The following is a 19,091-nucleotide window of genomic DNA, read 5'->3' as shown; positions in this document are numbered from 1 at the left end:
GTGGGCCTAAAATGGAGCCTTGGGGGACCCCACAGGTAAGGGGGGCGCAAGGCGAGGAGAAATCCCCCAAATGAACAGAGAAGGTTCTATTTGCGAGGTATGACTCAAACGGTTAGGGCTAAGCCAGTGATGCCGATGTGATGTTGGAGCCTATTTAAAAGAATTTGGTGGTCTATTGTGTCAAATGCAGCAGATAAGTCGAGGAGCACAAGGATGGCAGGATTGCCATTGTCAACTGTTAAAATCATTAAAAACTTTGAGGAGAGCTGTCTCCGTGCTGTGGCCTGGTTTGAAGCCTGATTGAAATTTTTGGGTGGTTATGGGTGAGTAGGAATGATTGTAATTGTGAATAAACTACTTTTTCCAGAACCTTTGATAAAAACGGTAGCTGAGAAATTGGCCTAAAATTTGACAGGATTGAGGGGTCGAGATTTTTCTTTTTAATTAACGGGTTTACAACAGCGTGCTTAAAGGCAGCTGGGACACATCCAGAGGTGAGGCAACTATTTATTAAGGTGAGGATGCTTGGACCAACAGTACCGGAGACCTCCTTTAGGAGCCGGGAAGGTATGCAGTCTGAAGGGCAGTTTGTGGGTCGAAGATGCATAATTATGTCGGTGAGGGAGGTCAAGGTTATTGGCGTGAAATTATCTAGAGTGTTAGCGGGGGGGCATGGAGAAGGCACTGGGTCAAGAGTAGGGGGGGTGTGAGCTTGTTGACGCCCCCTTCAGGGTTTTTGGCACGCACTATAGTGCTGATTCCTCTATCAGGCTTCCTCTTTATGAATTCCCTCATGGGAGGCGAGCACAGACCATGTAAGGTCTTGTATATAACACTAACCGGTTTAAAAACCTTAAAATTGGCAAAACTCAAGAAACTGTACTTCTGAAGGATGTTACAGTGGTGATATGAGTGGGGTTTCCTGTCAAACACCTTGAGCGCTGTCCAGGAAATCTGAATGGGGACTCAGTCAAATAAGACAGATAAAATAAGTTTGAGAAGAATCGGTGATATATTTTTATATCAAAAGGAGTTTCAAAACTTACAGTTTCAGCAGGACAAGAAATGTATGCAACCTATACCAGCGTAATTGTTGAACTCAGCTATGCTCTGAATGATTCATGTTTAAATACACCCAGCATCAAACACTTCTAAGTTCCCAGAGTACATAGAAATGCCTTCTGTCACATAAACACCTAGCCCCCTCTTCCTTCCTGCCACTCCCAGCCAATTTGTTTATTACCTTAACATAGTGACAAAATAAAAGCAAATGGCTAGGAGCCGAGATGTCTAGAGCAGGGTGAAAACAGATGACCAGGGGAGAGGGAAGTTAAGTTAATTCAACTCAGACATTAATTCATTTAAACAGTAGTCCTTTCCAATGTTAAAGGGATATTTCACTTTCAAAAAAACTTTGGGTAATTTTATCGTCTACTCAGGCTTTTGTGAGCCCCCAGAACGTTTTTAAGTTGCTTGATTAATTATTTAGAAATTTGCTATTCATTTTATCAGACCCCTTCCTATACAAACCCATTATAACTTCAAACTCCATTTTTAGCATGTTAGATTCATCAAAAACACCCGTCCTTGGTTCTGGTGACTCACCCTGCCCTCCTAATATGTGAGGGGGCCGTGTTTTTTCGGGGAAAAAAATCATTTATTTTAAATATTTTTTTGGGAAAATTAAAAAAATGAAATACAATAAAAAAATAAAAAATGAAAAAAGTAATCAAAAAAACACGGCCCCCTCGTGTAGGGCAGGGTGAGTCACCAGAACCAAAGACGGGTGTTTTTGATGAATCTAACATGGAGTTTGAAGTTATAATGGGTTTGTATAGGAAGGGGGCGTGTCTGATAAAATGAATATCAAATATCTAAATACTGAATCAAGCAACTTAAAAACGGTCTGGGGGGCTCACAAAAGCCTGAGTAGACGATAAAATTACTGAAAGTTTTTTTGAAAGTGAAATAACCCTTTAAAGGAGAGATCCGGTCATTTCAGACGCCAGGTTCTGTGAGAGAAACAAGCAACCAGCGTCATCTCGTTCTGCACGAACGGTAGCTCGTGCGCGACATTCAGCGCATGTTTGAGTATCATGAGACTCCACGATGAGTGGTAGTAGAAAAAAAAACTTTTCATCGGTTATAATAGACGATTTTCACTCTTACACACGGCTCTCATTATGCCAATGGAGGGGATCGCCAGACTGGACGACAGGGGCTTCTCTTGAATGCATGACCGGATCTCTCCTTTAACTTGATTACAAAATCTCTTTGACAGCGCCCTCTTGTGGAGCTGTTCTATGGGTTTGAGAATCATCACACCTGTGAAAGACCAGTTTGTGAAACAGTAATCAATGTGTGATAGGATCATACAGTGAAGGTAGGATCTGGCAGATCTAACTGTCAGGAAGGGTCTAATTTGTTTGAAATTCTGAAGGTTGAATTTGATTGTATTTGTGATGTGACTTTCTTCACATGTTTATTAAAAGTTAGGGTAGAGTCTAACATGACTCTGAGGTACTTCAACTCTGACACAAGTTCAAGTAGGCCTACTTTTGGAGACAACCAAAAACACCCACTTTCTTAAGTTGGTTCTTGGCTTGTGAAACCAGCTTTGTGGAAACAAAACAAAGACCTACAATTGCAAAAAATGCGATGGCTATAGCAATAAGGTCTTTATCATAAATGTCACACAGAAGTTTGTGCAGTAGAGAATTCCGTTTGGGCTCTGAGATTTCCTCAATCAGATTATTTTCCATTGTCACATTTTGCTGAGTTGCAGCAGCACATTGACCTGGCAGCTGTAGGTCAAAGCTAATCGTACAGTGAATGTCTGAATACTTCTTGACAACTTCCATCGATATCTGTGCATTTAGTGGCCCGTGGACGCGAGCTCTGACTGACTCAAGGTTTTCATTACCAAAAAAGTGGCCAGCCAAGAGCACGTTTGATAGATCATCCTGGATGTCTGGGAATGGACTTAATTCAGTCTGCCAAGATGCCTGGGACTTCCATGGGACTGTTCCATTTAGCTGAGTTGCAGTAGCACCTAGATAACAAGATTTGTTTTATTATTATAATAATAGTAATCATCATCATCATCATCATCATCATATATATATATATATATATATATATATATATATATATATATATACATACATATATATATATATACACACACACACACACACACACACACACACACACACACACACACACACACACACACACACACACACACACACACATATACAGTGTGTGTGTGTGTGTGTGTGTGTGTGTGTGTGTGTGTGTGTGTGTGTGTGTGTGTGTGTGTGTGTGTGTGTGTGTGTGTGTGTGTGTGTGTGTGTGTGTATTATACATTACATTACAGTCATTTAGCAGACGCTTTTATCCAAATTATTATTATATTATAATAGAAAAAGGGTAAATATTAAATTCAGGTACATATCATAAATTGATAATTCCTTCAAACAATTCAATGACAAAACATTTTATTTAATTGCATCCATCCAGATTGAAATACTATAAAATGGACAGAGAAAGTGTTGGATCTTTATCTCATGAGATATTTTCTCAGGAACTAACTTTGGATTCTGACCCCGTAACCTGGGCGGAAAGATATGATATGATGATATGATATGATGTGATATGATAGGCCTATATGATATGATATGCCAATTTAATGTAATTTATTATATATAATTACCTTTGGCTCCTGTCCCAGTGTCTGTAAGTTTCTCCACTAGATCATTCCTTCTGATCTTCTCCAGAATAATTATAGTGTTCTTCTGCACAGCTTTATCTGTATATGTTTGCACCAGCAGATCTACTGTGGCCTCCCTAGTCAAACTTTTACCAGTTTTTGAATCTGTCAGCTGGGCTTTTTTAATTTTATCTTTGGAATTATCGCACATTGACCAATGGAAATTACTTAATTCTTCATCAGCAAGATCCTTAAGAATCTCTAATAGATAATTGTGTGCCATCACTTATTTAGGAGGTGGAATAAAGAGATTGCACACACATGATCTGAAGGAGAACAAAAAGTCAGATAGAAATGTATGATTAGCAAAGTCCTCAAACCTCAATATCAAAGTCTAAAACATTAGTATGACAAACCAATCACTTGAGATTATTACAAACAATGTAGAATTTACTATTTGTTTCAGGATCACCACTATATATTCATCAAGTAGAATTATATTATAGAATTATATATAACATTTAGACATTTTAATGTAATCTAAATCTAAACATTTTCATGAAAATTGTTTATTGGGAGTCATATGATATGATTTACATAGGATGGTAAAATCTTGTCAATAGAAAAAGTCCATTGACCAGATCTGTAGAGGGCGCAGTGGAGTAACCAAAAACATGTTTTCCTTCCGGTGAATTTTTTTTTTTTCCTGGCCAAAAAGTGTATTTTAGACGTGAGGTGGGGGGCTCAGAGTGTTCCCAATCAGTAGAGTAGGCTTTCAACTCCATAAAACCGTCTTTGTTTTGGTGAGTAGCGAAAGTGTATGTTTTATTTTTTACTGCAGACGAGAGGCTTGGCAGCCTGCGCTGCCGCGGGTGTGAGGGGAAAAGATCGAAACGAAAGTCCATGGACCAGAGCTGAAGTATAACAAAACAAAATGACACTTTTCAATCCAAAATGACGCCACCAAGGGCCCTGCATGCCTTGAATGCTCATTTACGCACGTTAATAACACTTTGATTAAGATCAAGTTTTGATAACGTGCAGACCAACAAATAAAAGCACAATAAATAAATACAAAGTTCGTCTTGTTATTGCTTTGCTAACATATCGAACATTAAAGGCATATCTAGTTTTTATAGACCTAAGCTAGGCCTGTAGACATGATCTGTAAATAAACCAGCAAAGTGTTACATAGCCTATTATTTAATACGATATAATGTGGTGAAATTATAGTGGATGAGTCATGTAGCATTCTGCAAATTGTAGTTTTCCTACCTTCAGCAAAACATTGGTCGACCCGGACTCGACCGTCTCTCCCAACCGTTAAAGCGAAACACGGAAACAAATATGCTACACCTACGCAGTACGCAGTGGTGGAAAAAGTACTCAATTTTAAGTAAAAGTATCAATACTGTAGAAATACTCTGTTACAAGTAAAAGTCCGGAATTTAAAATTTACTTGAGGAAAAGTACAAAAGTATTGGTATGAAAATGTAACCTATAAAGTACCAAAAGTAGAAACCCGTTTCACACGTTTTCAAATGCATAAAATGTATAAAAATCTTTGAAAATAGCAGATCTACAAACTCACAATGCATGGCATTGCCGCATTGTGAGCTTGTAGATCGGCTATTTCCAAATGGTTGAGGTGGTTACTTTATGTTTTGTAAAAATCTACAAAGTAACTAGTAACTAACTTTTAAAATAATTGTATTGGAGTAAAAGTATAATATTTGCCTCTGAGATGTGAGTAGAAGTAAAGGTACAGAACATTGGAAATACTCCAGTAAAGTAAAAAATATCTAAAAAATATAAAAAATAAAAAAGTACAGTACAGTAAATTTGCTATAGTTACTTTTACACCACTATTGTGGGATAGGACTAACCTCTTGTCACTTGTCAGGAGAAGTAGCTACAACTAAAGACTGAACCATGTTTTGTATTGAACGAAATATGAACTAGATTAATTCATCAAGTGCACTGCATACAGTACTATAATATTAGGCTACTATACATAATTTAAAAATCGTTTTAACTCAAACGGAGTGTGTGTGTGTGTGTGTGTGTGTGTGTGTGTGTGTGTGTGCCCTGTGCATGCGTGCGTGCGTGCGTGCATGCGTGCGTGTGTGTGTGTGTGTGTGTGTCGCTGTTCATTCCATGTGGTGCTGAATTGTGCGTGGCTACTTTTTCCATAGTCATTTAGGCACTAGGCAGTGTATTACTGTTGGTAATTTTACTGCAAGTGATTTTCATTTGAGTAAAGCAATTGGTGATTACTTTGCTCAATACTTTGTTAGACAAGAAGCAACTATCTCTACCAGTGGTTACAAAAAAGAAAGAAAAAAGAATGACCAGAGAGGGGGACATCTATAAAAAGTGTGTGTGTATATTTAAGTTTTTAGGTAGGGTAAAATGTTTGTCCACTGTTCAGTAGGAGTCTCCATGTCTCTCCAGACTCCAGCTCATTAGTAAGCAGAAAATGCTGTTTCAGGGATTTTATCCAATCAGGAGAGATAACTCGTACAGGATACAGATTAAACAGATTAAAGTGAAATTGGAAGTCAGAAATGAACAGACAAAATTGGAACTGGAACACTATCAAAATAAAAAGAACATGATACTCCTAGTGGAAGACTCCTAGTGGCTGGCTGATGTTTTCAAGGCGAAGAGCTGTGAGCTTTTAATTTGATGTTGTATTTTCTGTTTCCTCTTGAGCAAAGTAATCAACTCAACCTAGATCAGGTGTTGTATATGTTGTTCTTTCCAAGAGCATCGTTGGTATGTTTGATACTTTGTGTTTGTAGAGGTATGTTTACTGATATGTTGTGATATGTTGTTGTTTGTTTAATTCAACTGCATAACATTGAGAACACTGTGTATTGTGTCTGTGTAGCTGTTGATTATTGTTATGTAGATTGTCTGTCTAGTGATTCTAGCTGTCAACATGTTTTTGTATTGTAGTTTAACCCTTTTGAGGCCATAAAACCCATTGACTACAAACAATGTCTACAGAGTCGTGGTCGAAGAAAGGCGTTTATCTGACAGTTGAATCAGACTATTCAGTGTGTGCAGTGAGAACAGTACATCTATGCAACCACTGAAAACGACTAGGCTACTATCATTTAAATTCTGGCGAACTGCAAGGCCTTGTGAGCTTGTATATCGCCTATTTTCACTATTATTTGAAATAGGGCATTTACAGTAAGTGGTTAATTCACAATATATATATGGTTGTTTTTTTTGGGGGGGGGGGGCTCCTAGACATGTAGTTTTGTAAATATTGTAACTCAGAAGTACAATATTTATATTTTAAATGTAGCGGAGTGCAAAGTCCCAAGCTTGCAAAAGAAGAATGTAGCCAACTTAAAGGTAGGGTAAGTGATATCTTTTGGTTAAAACAAAAGTTTCTTTGATAAAAGGTTGAAGCACTAGGCCTATATTGTCATAGTAATCATTGCTATAGAGTGTTTGTTAAGTAACAGGGCAGGGTATTTCCCTGCAGATTTTTAAAGGTAAACTGTGTAACTTTTAGCCTATTGTATTTATAGATACAGCGTACTACTATTTCAGCCGTCATTTCCCTCTGTCAGCCACTATATTATTGTGCTGGTGTGTTTCCCTGCCGACAGACACATGCATCCCTCTGGCTGTATTTTGGTTTTGTTCCACTGTTTATGTTGACGTTCATCCCTGTGGAGGGACGCCTCTGTCTGTCGAGCTTTAATGAACATATTACAGGTGGGAGGCCAATCTTCAGCAAATCAGCAGAGAGTACCCATTTATCAGCTTAACTTTTATAGTATACTTCCCTCCAATTGTGTCCGCTCATTTCTTTGTGTCATCACTTCCAATTTCACTTGTTTATCCTGTATCCTGTGTGAGTTCTCTCTCCTGATTGGATAAAATTTGTATCCCGACTTGAAAATGCATGTTCTGTTTAACAGAGGTGGGACTAAGTCCCTATGTTGCAAGTCCAAGTCGAGTCTCAAGTCTTTGCTCTCAAGTCCCGAGTCAAGTCCAAGTCAACACAGCCAAGTCCCAAGTCAAGTCCAAGTTCTCAGCTTTTTGTTTCGAGTCCCACACAAGTCCTTAGCATTTTGGTTCGAGTCCCACACAAGTCCTAACCTTTTGTTTCGAGTCCCAAACAAGTCCTAACCTTTTGTTTCGAGTCCCACACAAGTCCTAACCTTTTGTTTCGAGTCCCAAACAAGTCAAAATGTTAATTCAAGATATGTAAAGATTTACATAAATCATGAGCATTTTTCACAATTTGCATTTGTTTTAAAACAAGGGTCCTTCCAGACCAACAGAACGCAGATACTGTACTTTTAATTTCCTCCTTGAGGACAGGGTTTAAAAGGGCCCTTTTTAATGAATATAATGTAATTTTGTACAATCTGTATGGTAGAGTATGTTACTACAATATAACTTATACAATCAGGGTGGTTGTATTTTGTCTCCCTGCTCTTCTATTGATACATTTAGATAATGTCAAAGGCCATGTCTCACCTAGACACAGGATCTGACACACATTCAGTGTATACTCTGATCAAGCAGGCAGGCTCTATTATCACAATGGTGAAATTTCAGCACTTGCACTGGAAACCGCGTTCAAATCCGGGGTAGAAGAGGAAATGTATATAGCGCTGAAGTGGTCAATGTATGTTTTGTATTAATAACCAAAATCTACAAAGTAACTGGTACCTAAAGTTTTCAAATAATTGTAGTGGAGTAAAAGTAGGCTAATATCTGCCTCTGATATGTAGTTGAGTAGTAGTAGGTAGCTGATATATTGCACTTTTACCTTAGCGCTAGGTATACTCTTGGTTGCTTGTTTTTGCAGAAAATGCACTTAAGACTTCTGGTGATTAGTAGTTTCGTTCCCTACCTATGTTGAATGCACTTACTGTAAGTCGCTTTGGATAAAAGCGTCTGCTAAATGACTGTAATGTAGAAGTAAAAGTACTGAAAATTGCAAATACTTCAGTAAAGTAAAAAATACGTCAAAATTGTACTTGAGTAAAGTACTTGAGTGTACTTTCCACCACTGGTTATAGTTTGCTCTTAGCATGCAGTAATGTTAATGTGAAGTATAGGTCTTGCCTTGCATACTGCTTTTCTCGTCTTGTCTTCCACCTTGTGATCTTTAAAACCGAAAGCTATAACTGCTGGAGTTGACATTTTATACCACCTGGCTTCAGTTCCAGCAGCGACGGCAGGAGTGAAGCCGGTGTGTTGTTTGTTTGGTAACGTGCAACATGTGGGCCAGTGTTGCCAAGTATCGGGAGAGAAACAAGCGAACCGACTTCCAAAAACAAGCCAAAGTTTGTCCAAAAGTTAGGGTAAATAAGCAGCTTTGGCAACACTACACTAGGTGTCACTGACGGCCGGGATTTCTGACTAATAACATCATAGTTGATGCACACTTTTTAAACATTTTTGGCTTGCTTAAGTGACTTGAAAGTGACTTGAAAAGACTTGAATTTTCAAGTCAAGAGGGCTCAAGTCAAGTCAAGTCTCAAGTCTTTAGCGTTCAAGTCAAGTCAAGTCTCAAGTCTTTGGCATTCAAGTCCCAAGCAAGTCCAAGTCTATTTTTGATTTGGTCAAGCAAGTCTAAAGTCATCAAAATCGGGACTCGAGTCCAAGTCGAGTCTCGAGTCTCGAGTCCAAGTCCCCACCTCTGCTGTTTAATCAAGAGCTTGAGGGACGGGGAGACTCATGTTACTGAGCAAACACTCTATGAGTGCTAGCAGAATATAAAGCATTTTAACACTTACTTTAACAGAAAAATATCACTTACCCTACCTTTTTAAGTACAGTAGTCAAGTAAATGACTGTCCACCACAGAAGGTAAGACAATAAACAACAGCAGCCATACACTCTACCAAATTATTTTCTTAGTGATTATTCTATCGATTTGTTTGTCGATTAATCAAATAATTTAGATTTAAAAAATTGGATACAAATTTTGGTTTTTTATATATAAAAAAATCGATTAACCACTTACACATTATTTTATTTGATCGAACAATGGTGTCATGCAAAAATAGTGAAAATAGCAGATCTGCAACAAGGCTTTTTTCACTATTTCCGCTTATAATGACATGCCCAAAATAGGGATTGATTGTGAGTAGATTGTTTTATTAGTTTATCGATTATCGTAAATGTTTTATCATAGATGAAATCACTTAGTTCGATTAACTGTTGTGCCCTACATGCAATGGCAAATTCAGGACACCTGCACAAATCGTCGTTCTTAAAGGAGAATTCCGGACAAATTAAGTGTTATCTTTGATGTCTCGTTACTCACCTACCGATGTGAAAAGTAGCGTTCTTTTTTTTCATATATTCCCCTGTCGTCATTTTTTAAACACCCTCCGTTGTTATAATGGGAGCCGCTGGGTTAGTGAAGTTCGTCTATTATAACCGATGCAATGTTATTTTTTTCTCTACTACGATTCATTGTAGAGTCTCATGATAGTCAAACATGCGCTGAAAATTCCTGCGAGCCTGCCGTTAATGGCGAACGATTTAACACTGGTTGCTTGTTTCTTCCAGAACCTGGCAACTCGTGTTGCCAGAATCTGGAAACAAGCAACCAGTGTTAAATCGTTCGCCATTGACGGCAGCCTCGCAGATAGTTTCAACGCATGTTTGACTATCATGAGACTCTACTATGAATACTAGTAGTGAAAAAAACAACTTTGCGTCGGTTATAATAGACGAACTTCACTAACCCAGCGGCTCCCATTATAACAACGGAGGGTGTTTAAAAAATGACGACAGGGGAATATATGAAAAAAAAGAACGCTACTTTTCACATCGGTAGGTGAGTAACGAGACATCAAAGATAACACTTAATTTGTCCGGAATTCTCCTTTAAGCAACGGTTTGTGTTGTGGGCGACGTCATTCTAGAGCTCTGTCAGCCTATATAAAGTTCTGTAGGGTGAAGATGGTTGTAGAAACAACCTTTTTTTGGACGAATTAGAAGGAGTGAGTAGGAATTCCCGAACGAAAGATAGTTCCAAATACCTGTTTAAACAAGATCTATTGGTTAAGCGCTACTAACTAAATCACACAAACATGCGCGAATGTATCTCCATCCACATAGGGCAGGCCGGTGTCCAGATTGGCAATGCCTGCTGGGAGCTCTATTGTCTGGAGCATGGTCTCCAGCCCAATGGACAAATGCCCAGTGACAAGACCATTGGAGGAGCGGATGATTCTTTCAACACATTCTTTTACGAGACCGGCGCCGGAAAGCACGTCCCCAGAGCCGTGTTCCTTGACCTGGAGCCCACTGTCATTGACGAGGTGCGCGGCGGGACCTACAGAGAGTTGTTCCACCCGGAGCAACTGATCACCGGGAAAGAGGACGCTGCCAACAACTATGCCCGTGGACACTACACCATCGGCAAGGAGATCATTGACCAGGTGTCGGACAGAATCCGCAAACTGGCCGATCAGAGTACAGGTCTGCAGGGTTTCTTGATTTTCCGTAGCTTCGGAGGTGGAACCGGCGGCGGTTTCACCTCGCTCCTGATGGAGCGCCTGTCTGTCGACTACGGCAAGAAGTCCAAGCTGGAGTTCTCCATCTACCCATCGCCCCAGGTGTCCACTGCCGTGGTGGAGCCTTACAACTCCATTCTGACCACCCACACCACGCTAGAGCACTCCGACTGTACCTTCATGTTGGACAACGAAGCCATCTACGATATCTGCCGCAGGAACCTCGATATCGAGAATCCTACCTACACCAACCTCAACAGGCTCATTGGTCAGGTTGTGTCGTCCATCACAGCTTCCCTTCGTTTCGACGGGTCTCTTAATGTCGATCTGACAGAGTTCCAGACCAACTTGGTGCCGTATCCCCGTATCCATTTCCCCATGGTTTCCTATGCCCCTGTCATCTCTGCCGAGAAGGCTTATCACGAGCAGCTCACAGTGGCTGAAATCACGAATGCCTGCTTTGAGCCAATCAACCAGATGGTGAAGTGCGACCCTCGCCACGGCAAGTACATGGCCTGCTGCGTTCTGTACCGTGGCGATGTGGTGCCCAAAGATGTCAACGCGGCTATCAGCACCATCAAGGGGAACCGTAAAATCCTATTTGTCGACTGGTGCCCGACTGGGTTCAAAGTTGGCATCAACTACCAACCCCCCACCGTGGTGCCTGGTGGAGATCTGGCCAAGGTCCAGAGGGCTGTGTGCATGTTGAGCAACACCACTGCTATCGCTGAGGCCTGGGCTCGGCTCGACCACAAGTTTGATCTGATGTACGCCAAGCGTGCTTTCGTTCACTGGTACGTGGGTGAGGGTATGGAGGAGGGCGAGTTCTCCGAGGCCAGAGAGGACATGGCAGCCCTGGAGAAGGATTTCGAGGAGGTTGGACTTGACTCCATTGAGGCTGAGGGTGAGGGAGAGGACGAAGCTGAAGAGTACTAAGTAGCTGGAAGATTTTGGACTATGTTTTGCTTTATTCTATAGATCAATCATTTTGGGCACTCTTTATGTGTCTCTGTGGATTTTGCTAATATTTAACCACCTATTTTATACTTTCAGTAGATCGGTTATTTTCACTATTGTCTAAAAGTTTAGCTTATGACATACCCAAAAGAGGGATGCCAGGTTGTAAGTGGTTAACCATTGAGAGGTATTAGAGCTTGTGATAAGAATCTCATAACTCTCAGATAAACCTGAGCTTTTCATTTCATTAAAATTATAATAATGGGTTTGGACATGATAACTTACACCCGACAGCAATGAATATCAAGCTGTATCTTATATCCGCAATCAGTTAAATAATTACATCTTTTTTTAGAATATCCACAAAACATAGGTTAATAATAATGTTGGGCAAGTAACTGAAATTTAAAATTGAATAATTAAAATGGCTAGTTAATGCTTTCAAAAAGTAACAAAATTACTGCATTATAAAAGCTCAACTCAAATGGCATAATTGTAGCTATTATCACTGAAGAGTAGTACTACACAACTGACAGACAATTAATGAATGTCTTCAGCATATCTTAAAATCAGTTTAGTTCTGCCTGGCTTGCAGACGCCGATAGAAAACGGATGATAATAAATAATAATAATCCTCTGAAGTTGTCAGCCATTTTAAATTTCAATTTCAGTAATTTTTATTTACAGTAACACGCTAGTCATCCCAACACTGCACATAATGCACTTATATTTTTTTATATAACAATATCCACACAACATAATAATGCACCTCTTTTTTAACGGAATATCCATATTTCTTTACAAGGTGGCTCTGCATTGGGATAGCCGTGTGTGCGTCTGTGTGTGTGTGCCTGGTGCTAAACTGGTAAACCACTGGACTGATCAGCACAAGTTTATTGTGCACACTTGCCAGTAGTAGTTCATTTTTTCACGGATGTTTTATACTTTTTGTAATATTTAACTTTAATTCTGTAATTGAAGTCAACGAGGCTCAGATCGGTTTTGAAGCCTTGCCCAGATTTGGAGCCATACTGTACATCATAGATGGGTCTACATGTGTCTGTTTTTGTTTGTGCAGGCCAAGGTTGTTGTAGTTCCGAATTTGTCATTAGTTTTTATTTGTATTTTGTTTAGACTTTATATTTTCAATTTCAGTTTAGTTTTAATTTGTTTCTTAAAGTGGGTTTGCTAGATTAGCTTAGTTTTTATTTTCTGAAAAGGCTTAGCTTTGTTTTTGCTAGCTTTAGTCTGAGTTATGGGGTATTTATCACGAGTGAGATTCAGAAAGGTCAGAAAGAGAGAGGCTACTATTGAAAATGTATTGACAGTTTAAACTGGCACAGCTATAAGAAATTGGAAGATACATTTCATATCCACCCACATTGGATATGAAATACTGACAAAGACTAAAACTAGGGACATTTTCTCTATGATTTCAGTTAGTTTAAGGTAGTTTTGTAAACACAATACTAGTTGTAATTTTTGTTTCAGTTAACTAAAATGTTTTTTTCCAATTCTTATTTTCCTTATTTTGTTAGTTTTAGTTAACTATAATAACTTCGGGGCGGGGATAATCTCAAACCACTGGACCTATCAGTGGTAGGGCAAGGAGGTACGGCCACACATTGTTCCCCTGCATGTTTTGTCTTTTTTAAATATTTCACTTTACTTTTATATTGGAAGTCAATGGGGGTCAGATCGGGCTGAAACCTTGCTCAAAGTCTGAGTCATACGTACATCACTGACCACACTAACCACATGATGTCCAAGACCCCAGAGCCATAGAGAGAGAGAGTTCCGTCACGCTTTGATCTCGCCACAAAGCGGGCTGCTATGCGCTGTAGTTCCAAACATTGGAACATCCTCATTGAGATAGACAGAGCATTTCCGCATACCATTCTTACAATGGGAGTCTATGCTAGTGTCGTCACTCTCATACTAGATCACGCTGCAAGACCCATAAGGGGGGCTGCGCCATTATTAGACCCTGTTTTTTTTTCATTTAGGGCTACCAGAACACATCCGGCACTCAAAAGATCAAGAATCAATAGGGTTTTATTTGTCGTTACAGGTACAAGCAGCGAAATGCAAGTGTAGTAAGGTCCGCAATACTCTGCTAACAGCAACATAAAAACAAAAATAATATAAATATATAATAACAAGATAAAGATAATACAAAAATGAAAGCCTCACGAGGAATGTCTATAGCTTAAGAGTCTGGATTTAAAGAATGTGCAATAAAGCATTACCATGTATACAGAATCAGATACATTTGTATATATCCTGTACATTGTGAAATATCGGTTTGAGCAATCTGTACAGGAATATTTTTATTTAAATTTTATTTAAGTTATTTCCTCTTTTTTTTCCTACTGTTCATGTATTTGGTTTATGGCTCTGACAGCCGCCCGGTCGGACCTCTCTGCCTTTCTCGCAGAGAACCACGATCATCTTGGTTTTCCCCCGGCGTTCAAGAAGAGGCCGTTTTCTGCCTCCTGCCCGTTTTCTGACAGTTCTGCCTCCTCATCATCATGTGTGATCAGGCCCACCACTACTGCAACGTCAGCGAACTTGACAGTGGTGTTGCAGCTGTTTGTGGTCACGCAGTCGTAGATGTATAGGGAGTGCAGCAGAGGGCCCGGTACACGTCCCCGTGGGATTCTGGGTGAGAATGTTTAAAGGGATAGTTCACCCCCTAAATGACTTTTTTTTCCTATCGATTAGTCACCCCATGGAGACTTGAATTCATGGATTTGTCTTTGTTTTTGTCGCTTTCCTAAGCCAATCATTTGATGACCAGCAGCGGTTCCGGTAGGAGACACCGGAGTCTCCTTTTGTGTCTCCTACCGGAACCGCTGCCTACCGGTCCGCTGGTCATCACATTATTCGCTTAGGAATGTGACAAGAAAACAAAAAAAATCCACAAATTCAAGTCTCCATGGGGTGAGTAAAAGATAGAAAAAAAGTCATTTAGGGGGTGAACTATCCCTTTAAGAGGTGCGACTGATGCCCACGCTTGACTACCTGTGTGGTCTGGCAGTTAGAAGGTTATAGGACCCAAGCACACAGTGCAAGGTTCAGATCCAGGTCATCCAGTTTGTTAGCCACCCTGGTATGGGGACTATGGTACTGGTTCTCAACTTCAGGTTCGAGGACCCCCCCAGGGTACAAATGGACCCTTACGGGTCTGTTATTTCGGAGGGAGGAAAACCATGCCTCTGCTTTTGATATCCCCCCTCTGGTCATTTTTTTCTTTTTTTTATCGCCACAGGGATATGTTTTATCCTTGCTTCTGGTCAGTCTAGACGGATTGATTTTATTTTCAAAAATAGCTAAACCAGCCGATCTAAAAGCTAGTAACTTGTAGATCAGCTATTTTCACCATTTGTCATATGAGGAAGTGTATATATGGGGCTTAATTGGTTACGAAAATTCCTGTTTCTTTACAGATCAAACCCTGGACGCAAGGAATACGAAGAGGTCAAAGGTGAAGAGGGCAGCTGAAGAAGCGCAGTTGTGTGAGTTTCAGGTCCGTTCACCCTGCAGTGATGAGAGTGACCTTGGATCAGTGTTTCAGGGTTTTGAGTTGCAAGGACATTTCTTGTTTTTTAACTTTGATTTTTTTTGTTTCAAACACAAAGTTTCAGTATGTTTGTTTATTGAAAGAGAACAACATTCCCATCTATTAAACAGCATTAAAGGTAGTGTAAGTGTTATTCTTTGGTTAAAACAAGTTTTTTTGTTAAAAGAGTTAAAGCTCTATATTCTGATGGTAATCGTTGCTATAGACTTTGTTTGTTCAGTTACAGTGGTCTCCCCGTCTCTCATAACCTGACTTCGCCAAATGGAAGAAGCTTGCGACACACATTTTGTTTCACAGCCTAAAACTCAATACCGCCCTCATCTGGCTGAGTCAGGTTACGTCTCTCCAGCTCTTCAGTAAACAGAAAATACATTTTCAGGTGGGTTGCCAATTTCAACTTCAATCTTTTTATTTATCAGCTTACCTACTTACTACTTACTTCTTTGTTTCATCACTTTCAATTTCACTTTGTTATCCTGTATGAGTTCTTTCTCCTGATTGGATAAAATTGGTATCCCCACCTGAAACATGTATTTTCTGTTTTCTAAAGAGCTGGAGAGACAGACCCTGTTACTGATCAAACTTGGATCAGATCAGAGTTAACTTGCTATAGAGTCTAAAGCAATGATTACTATGGGAATCACTTACTGCACCTTTAAAACAGCCATAGCCAATAAAATCCAGCTGCAAACAAAATATGATCTAAAAAAAAGCCAGGATACATTGCCTTCTGTAGATATTGATATTATTAGAACTATTAATTTATTTTGGAACGGTGACAAAATGTGGATGACAAAGCTCTCATGCTCAGATTAAATATATTAATTAATACAATTAAAATAATAAAATGAATATAAATGAAACAGTGCTGTTCCATATGGCACTTGTATGTTACTACAAACCAATAGTTTTTTTTCCCCCCGGCCTGTATTGGATTCCGTCCATTATTTATTTGTGTCGTCGATAATGCCTCTGGCTATTATTAGAGACTCAGCTTTTAATTCAAAACAGGCCACTGTGCCAGGGGTCCCTGGCACAATACATTTCAGATGGGGGTCCGCGGCCAAATACATATCAATTTGGGGGTCCTTGACTTGGAAAAAGGTTGAGAACCACTGCTGTAGAAGACCCCGCATAGGACTTTGGACCAAACATTGGCTGAGGTGAAAGAAGCGTTGCTGTTCCTTCCTCACCATGTGCTCATCCCGCAGGAGACATCCTCGGTGATGTGCACACCAACAACTTAAAGTCACTGACCCTCTCCACTGTGATGCCATCGATGTAAATGATGCTGCTCTCTTTACGTCCTCCTGTAGTCCGCGATCAGCTCTTTGGTGTTGTTGACGATGAGAGACAGATTATTCTCCTGGCACCATTTTGTGAGGTTCTCAAACTCTCCCCTGTAGCCAGGCTGTCTCATTGTGGTCCGTGATCAGGCCTATCACTGTTGAGTGGTCAGCAAACTTGACCACAGCCGTCTCAGCTCCTCCTGTGGCTCCACCCTCGTCGCGCATAATATGGAGATCGGCAACAGAGATGGCTGTGTGAGGGGAACAATGTTTTTGTTATTATCTGTGATCTCAGATTAATTCTTCGGCCTAATTTATAAGTGAACACAAGGCGCTGAAGGCGGCCTTGAGTGGGCCGAATGGGTTTATTAGTCCAAATAAGACACTTGATTTCGGCTAAAGAAATTGAGGTTCAAATCCTCAATTACCCTGTGACCCCTGCCCTCTTCACCTTTTCATCTGGTGTAGAAACAGTTTAGATCATCTCAAAGGGAGAAGGAGGCTGCCACGCAGCTATCTCTCGCTCTGAGGTTGGATATTGTGTTTAACCCACTCCAGAGGCTGCAAGTGTCATTTGCGCTCAGTTGTGACTAAACTATACATTTTACCTTTGGTCTACAAAATCTCTACAAAATGTGAACCGTGATACCTTGAACGCCACTTTTTACGGTGTGGTTTCTCAGAGGCGAAGCTGTGTAGAAAAGGGTCTGCCTGTTTGTCTGTCTGTCTGTCTGTCTGTCTGTCTGTCTGTCCAAACCACTTAATTCTGTCTGTCCAAACCACTTAATTCACGAACACGGCAAACAAAAGAGTTGAGGAAAAGAGTGTGAATACGTCTTAGTAAGAACAAGACGTAAGGGTTAGTAAGAATGCTCATTTTCATCCGTTGTCCCTAACATATAACGATAAAACAAAAAATATTACAGAAAGAAACAGATGCTTGTCCCTGCCATGAGACATCAGACAGTCAAACAGCTTCAGACAGTCAAACAGCTTAATGTGGAGTTTGACTTTACTTCAGCTCACTGGCCTTGTGACCTCCCAGTCTGCCCTGAGACTGGGAGGCAGCGTTGCCAGATTCTGTGAGAGAAACAAGCAACCAGGTCTAGGAAAACCAGCCCAAAAGAAGCGACTATGGGCCACATGAGCACTTTGACATATACATCGGCTATTTGAAAATAGCAGATCTACAACGCGTTGTGAGCTTGTAGATCGGCTATTTTCAAATAAAATCTTGCGGGAAATTATAATAAGCAGATCTGGTAACCCTGCTGGGAGGTCACAAGGGTTCAGTCAGGGTTCAGTCAGGGTTCAGTCAGGGTTCAGTCCCTGGCCGAGTCATACCAAAGACTATAAAAATGGTGCCCAAAGCCTCCCTGTGTGGCACTCTGCATCAAAGGTTGGATTGGGAGTTAGTCCCTGTGACGTACTAGGATCATGTCTAGGGCAGTGGTTCTCAAACTTTTTTATGTCAAGGACCCCCAAAATGATATGTATTTGGCCACGGACCCCCATCACAAAATATTTTGTTCCAGGGACCCCCAGAAACAAAGATTTTAATTACAAATGTTTGCTTTAAATGTATATATTCAAATATTTGCGAACATTTTTACGGACTTTTCATAAATGGCAGATCTACAAGCCCATAGCGCGGTGCCGCACTATGAGCTTTTATATCTGCTATTTATGATTAGCCAAAGTATACAATAATGGTTAAAGTGGTTCAGATGATTGGGATGACGCTATATATTGACTTATTTAGCTGGGGACCCCCTGGTACCCCGCCAAGGACCCCACTTTGAGAACCAATGGCCTTCTAGGGGGTGTACTTGCATCATGCATACAGACACAGGAGCCCTTTGGGCCACATGGCTTGAGAACTAGTTGAGGACCATGCTACTTAGGCCTACTCATACTTTTTTTGTTGTTGGAAATATCTCTATCAGTAATGTGATTATTAGAGATGATTGTGCTTTCTGAAAATATAGCTTAATAAGTTGTTAAATAAATGATATCTTCAGGCTTTCAGTTTAAGGTTT

At 40.2% G+C, this 19,091-nt stretch overlaps 1 protein-coding gene and 1 long non-coding RNA gene across 2 annotated transcripts; one reads left to right on the top strand and one right to left on the bottom strand.

Annotated features, from left to right (window-relative positions):
- Positions 1–1,748: 1,748 nt before the first annotated feature.
- LOC308098858 lies at positions 1,749–5,046 on the bottom strand. The gene is made up of 3 exons (XR_013934323.1): positions 4,988–5,046; positions 3,716–4,038; positions 1,749–3,052 (listed from the first exon to the last, which is right to left on the bottom strand). It is a non-coding gene; the product is annotated as an uncharacterized lncRNA (long non-coding RNA).
- A 5,751-nt stretch (positions 5,047–10,797) lies between these two features.
- LOC308097989 (tubulin alpha-1A chain-like) lies at positions 10,798–12,159 on the top strand (the record flags this gene model as incomplete). Its single annotated transcript, XM_080446191.1, has 1 exon — positions 10,798–12,159. One exon carries the CDS (start codon positions 10,798–10,800, stop codon positions 12,157–12,159), a length of 1,362 nt encoding a protein of 453 aa, XP_080302317.1.
- Positions 12,160–19,091: the final 6,932 nt, after the last annotated feature.

This window comes from Gymnoscopelus braueri (genome assembly GCF_963280865.1).
Source record: "Gymnoscopelus braueri genome assembly, chromosome: 13".
NCBI lineage: Eukaryota > Metazoa > Chordata > Actinopteri > Myctophiformes > Myctophidae > Gymnoscopelus > Gymnoscopelus braueri.
This window is presented reverse-complemented; position numbering and strand designations above follow the sequence as displayed.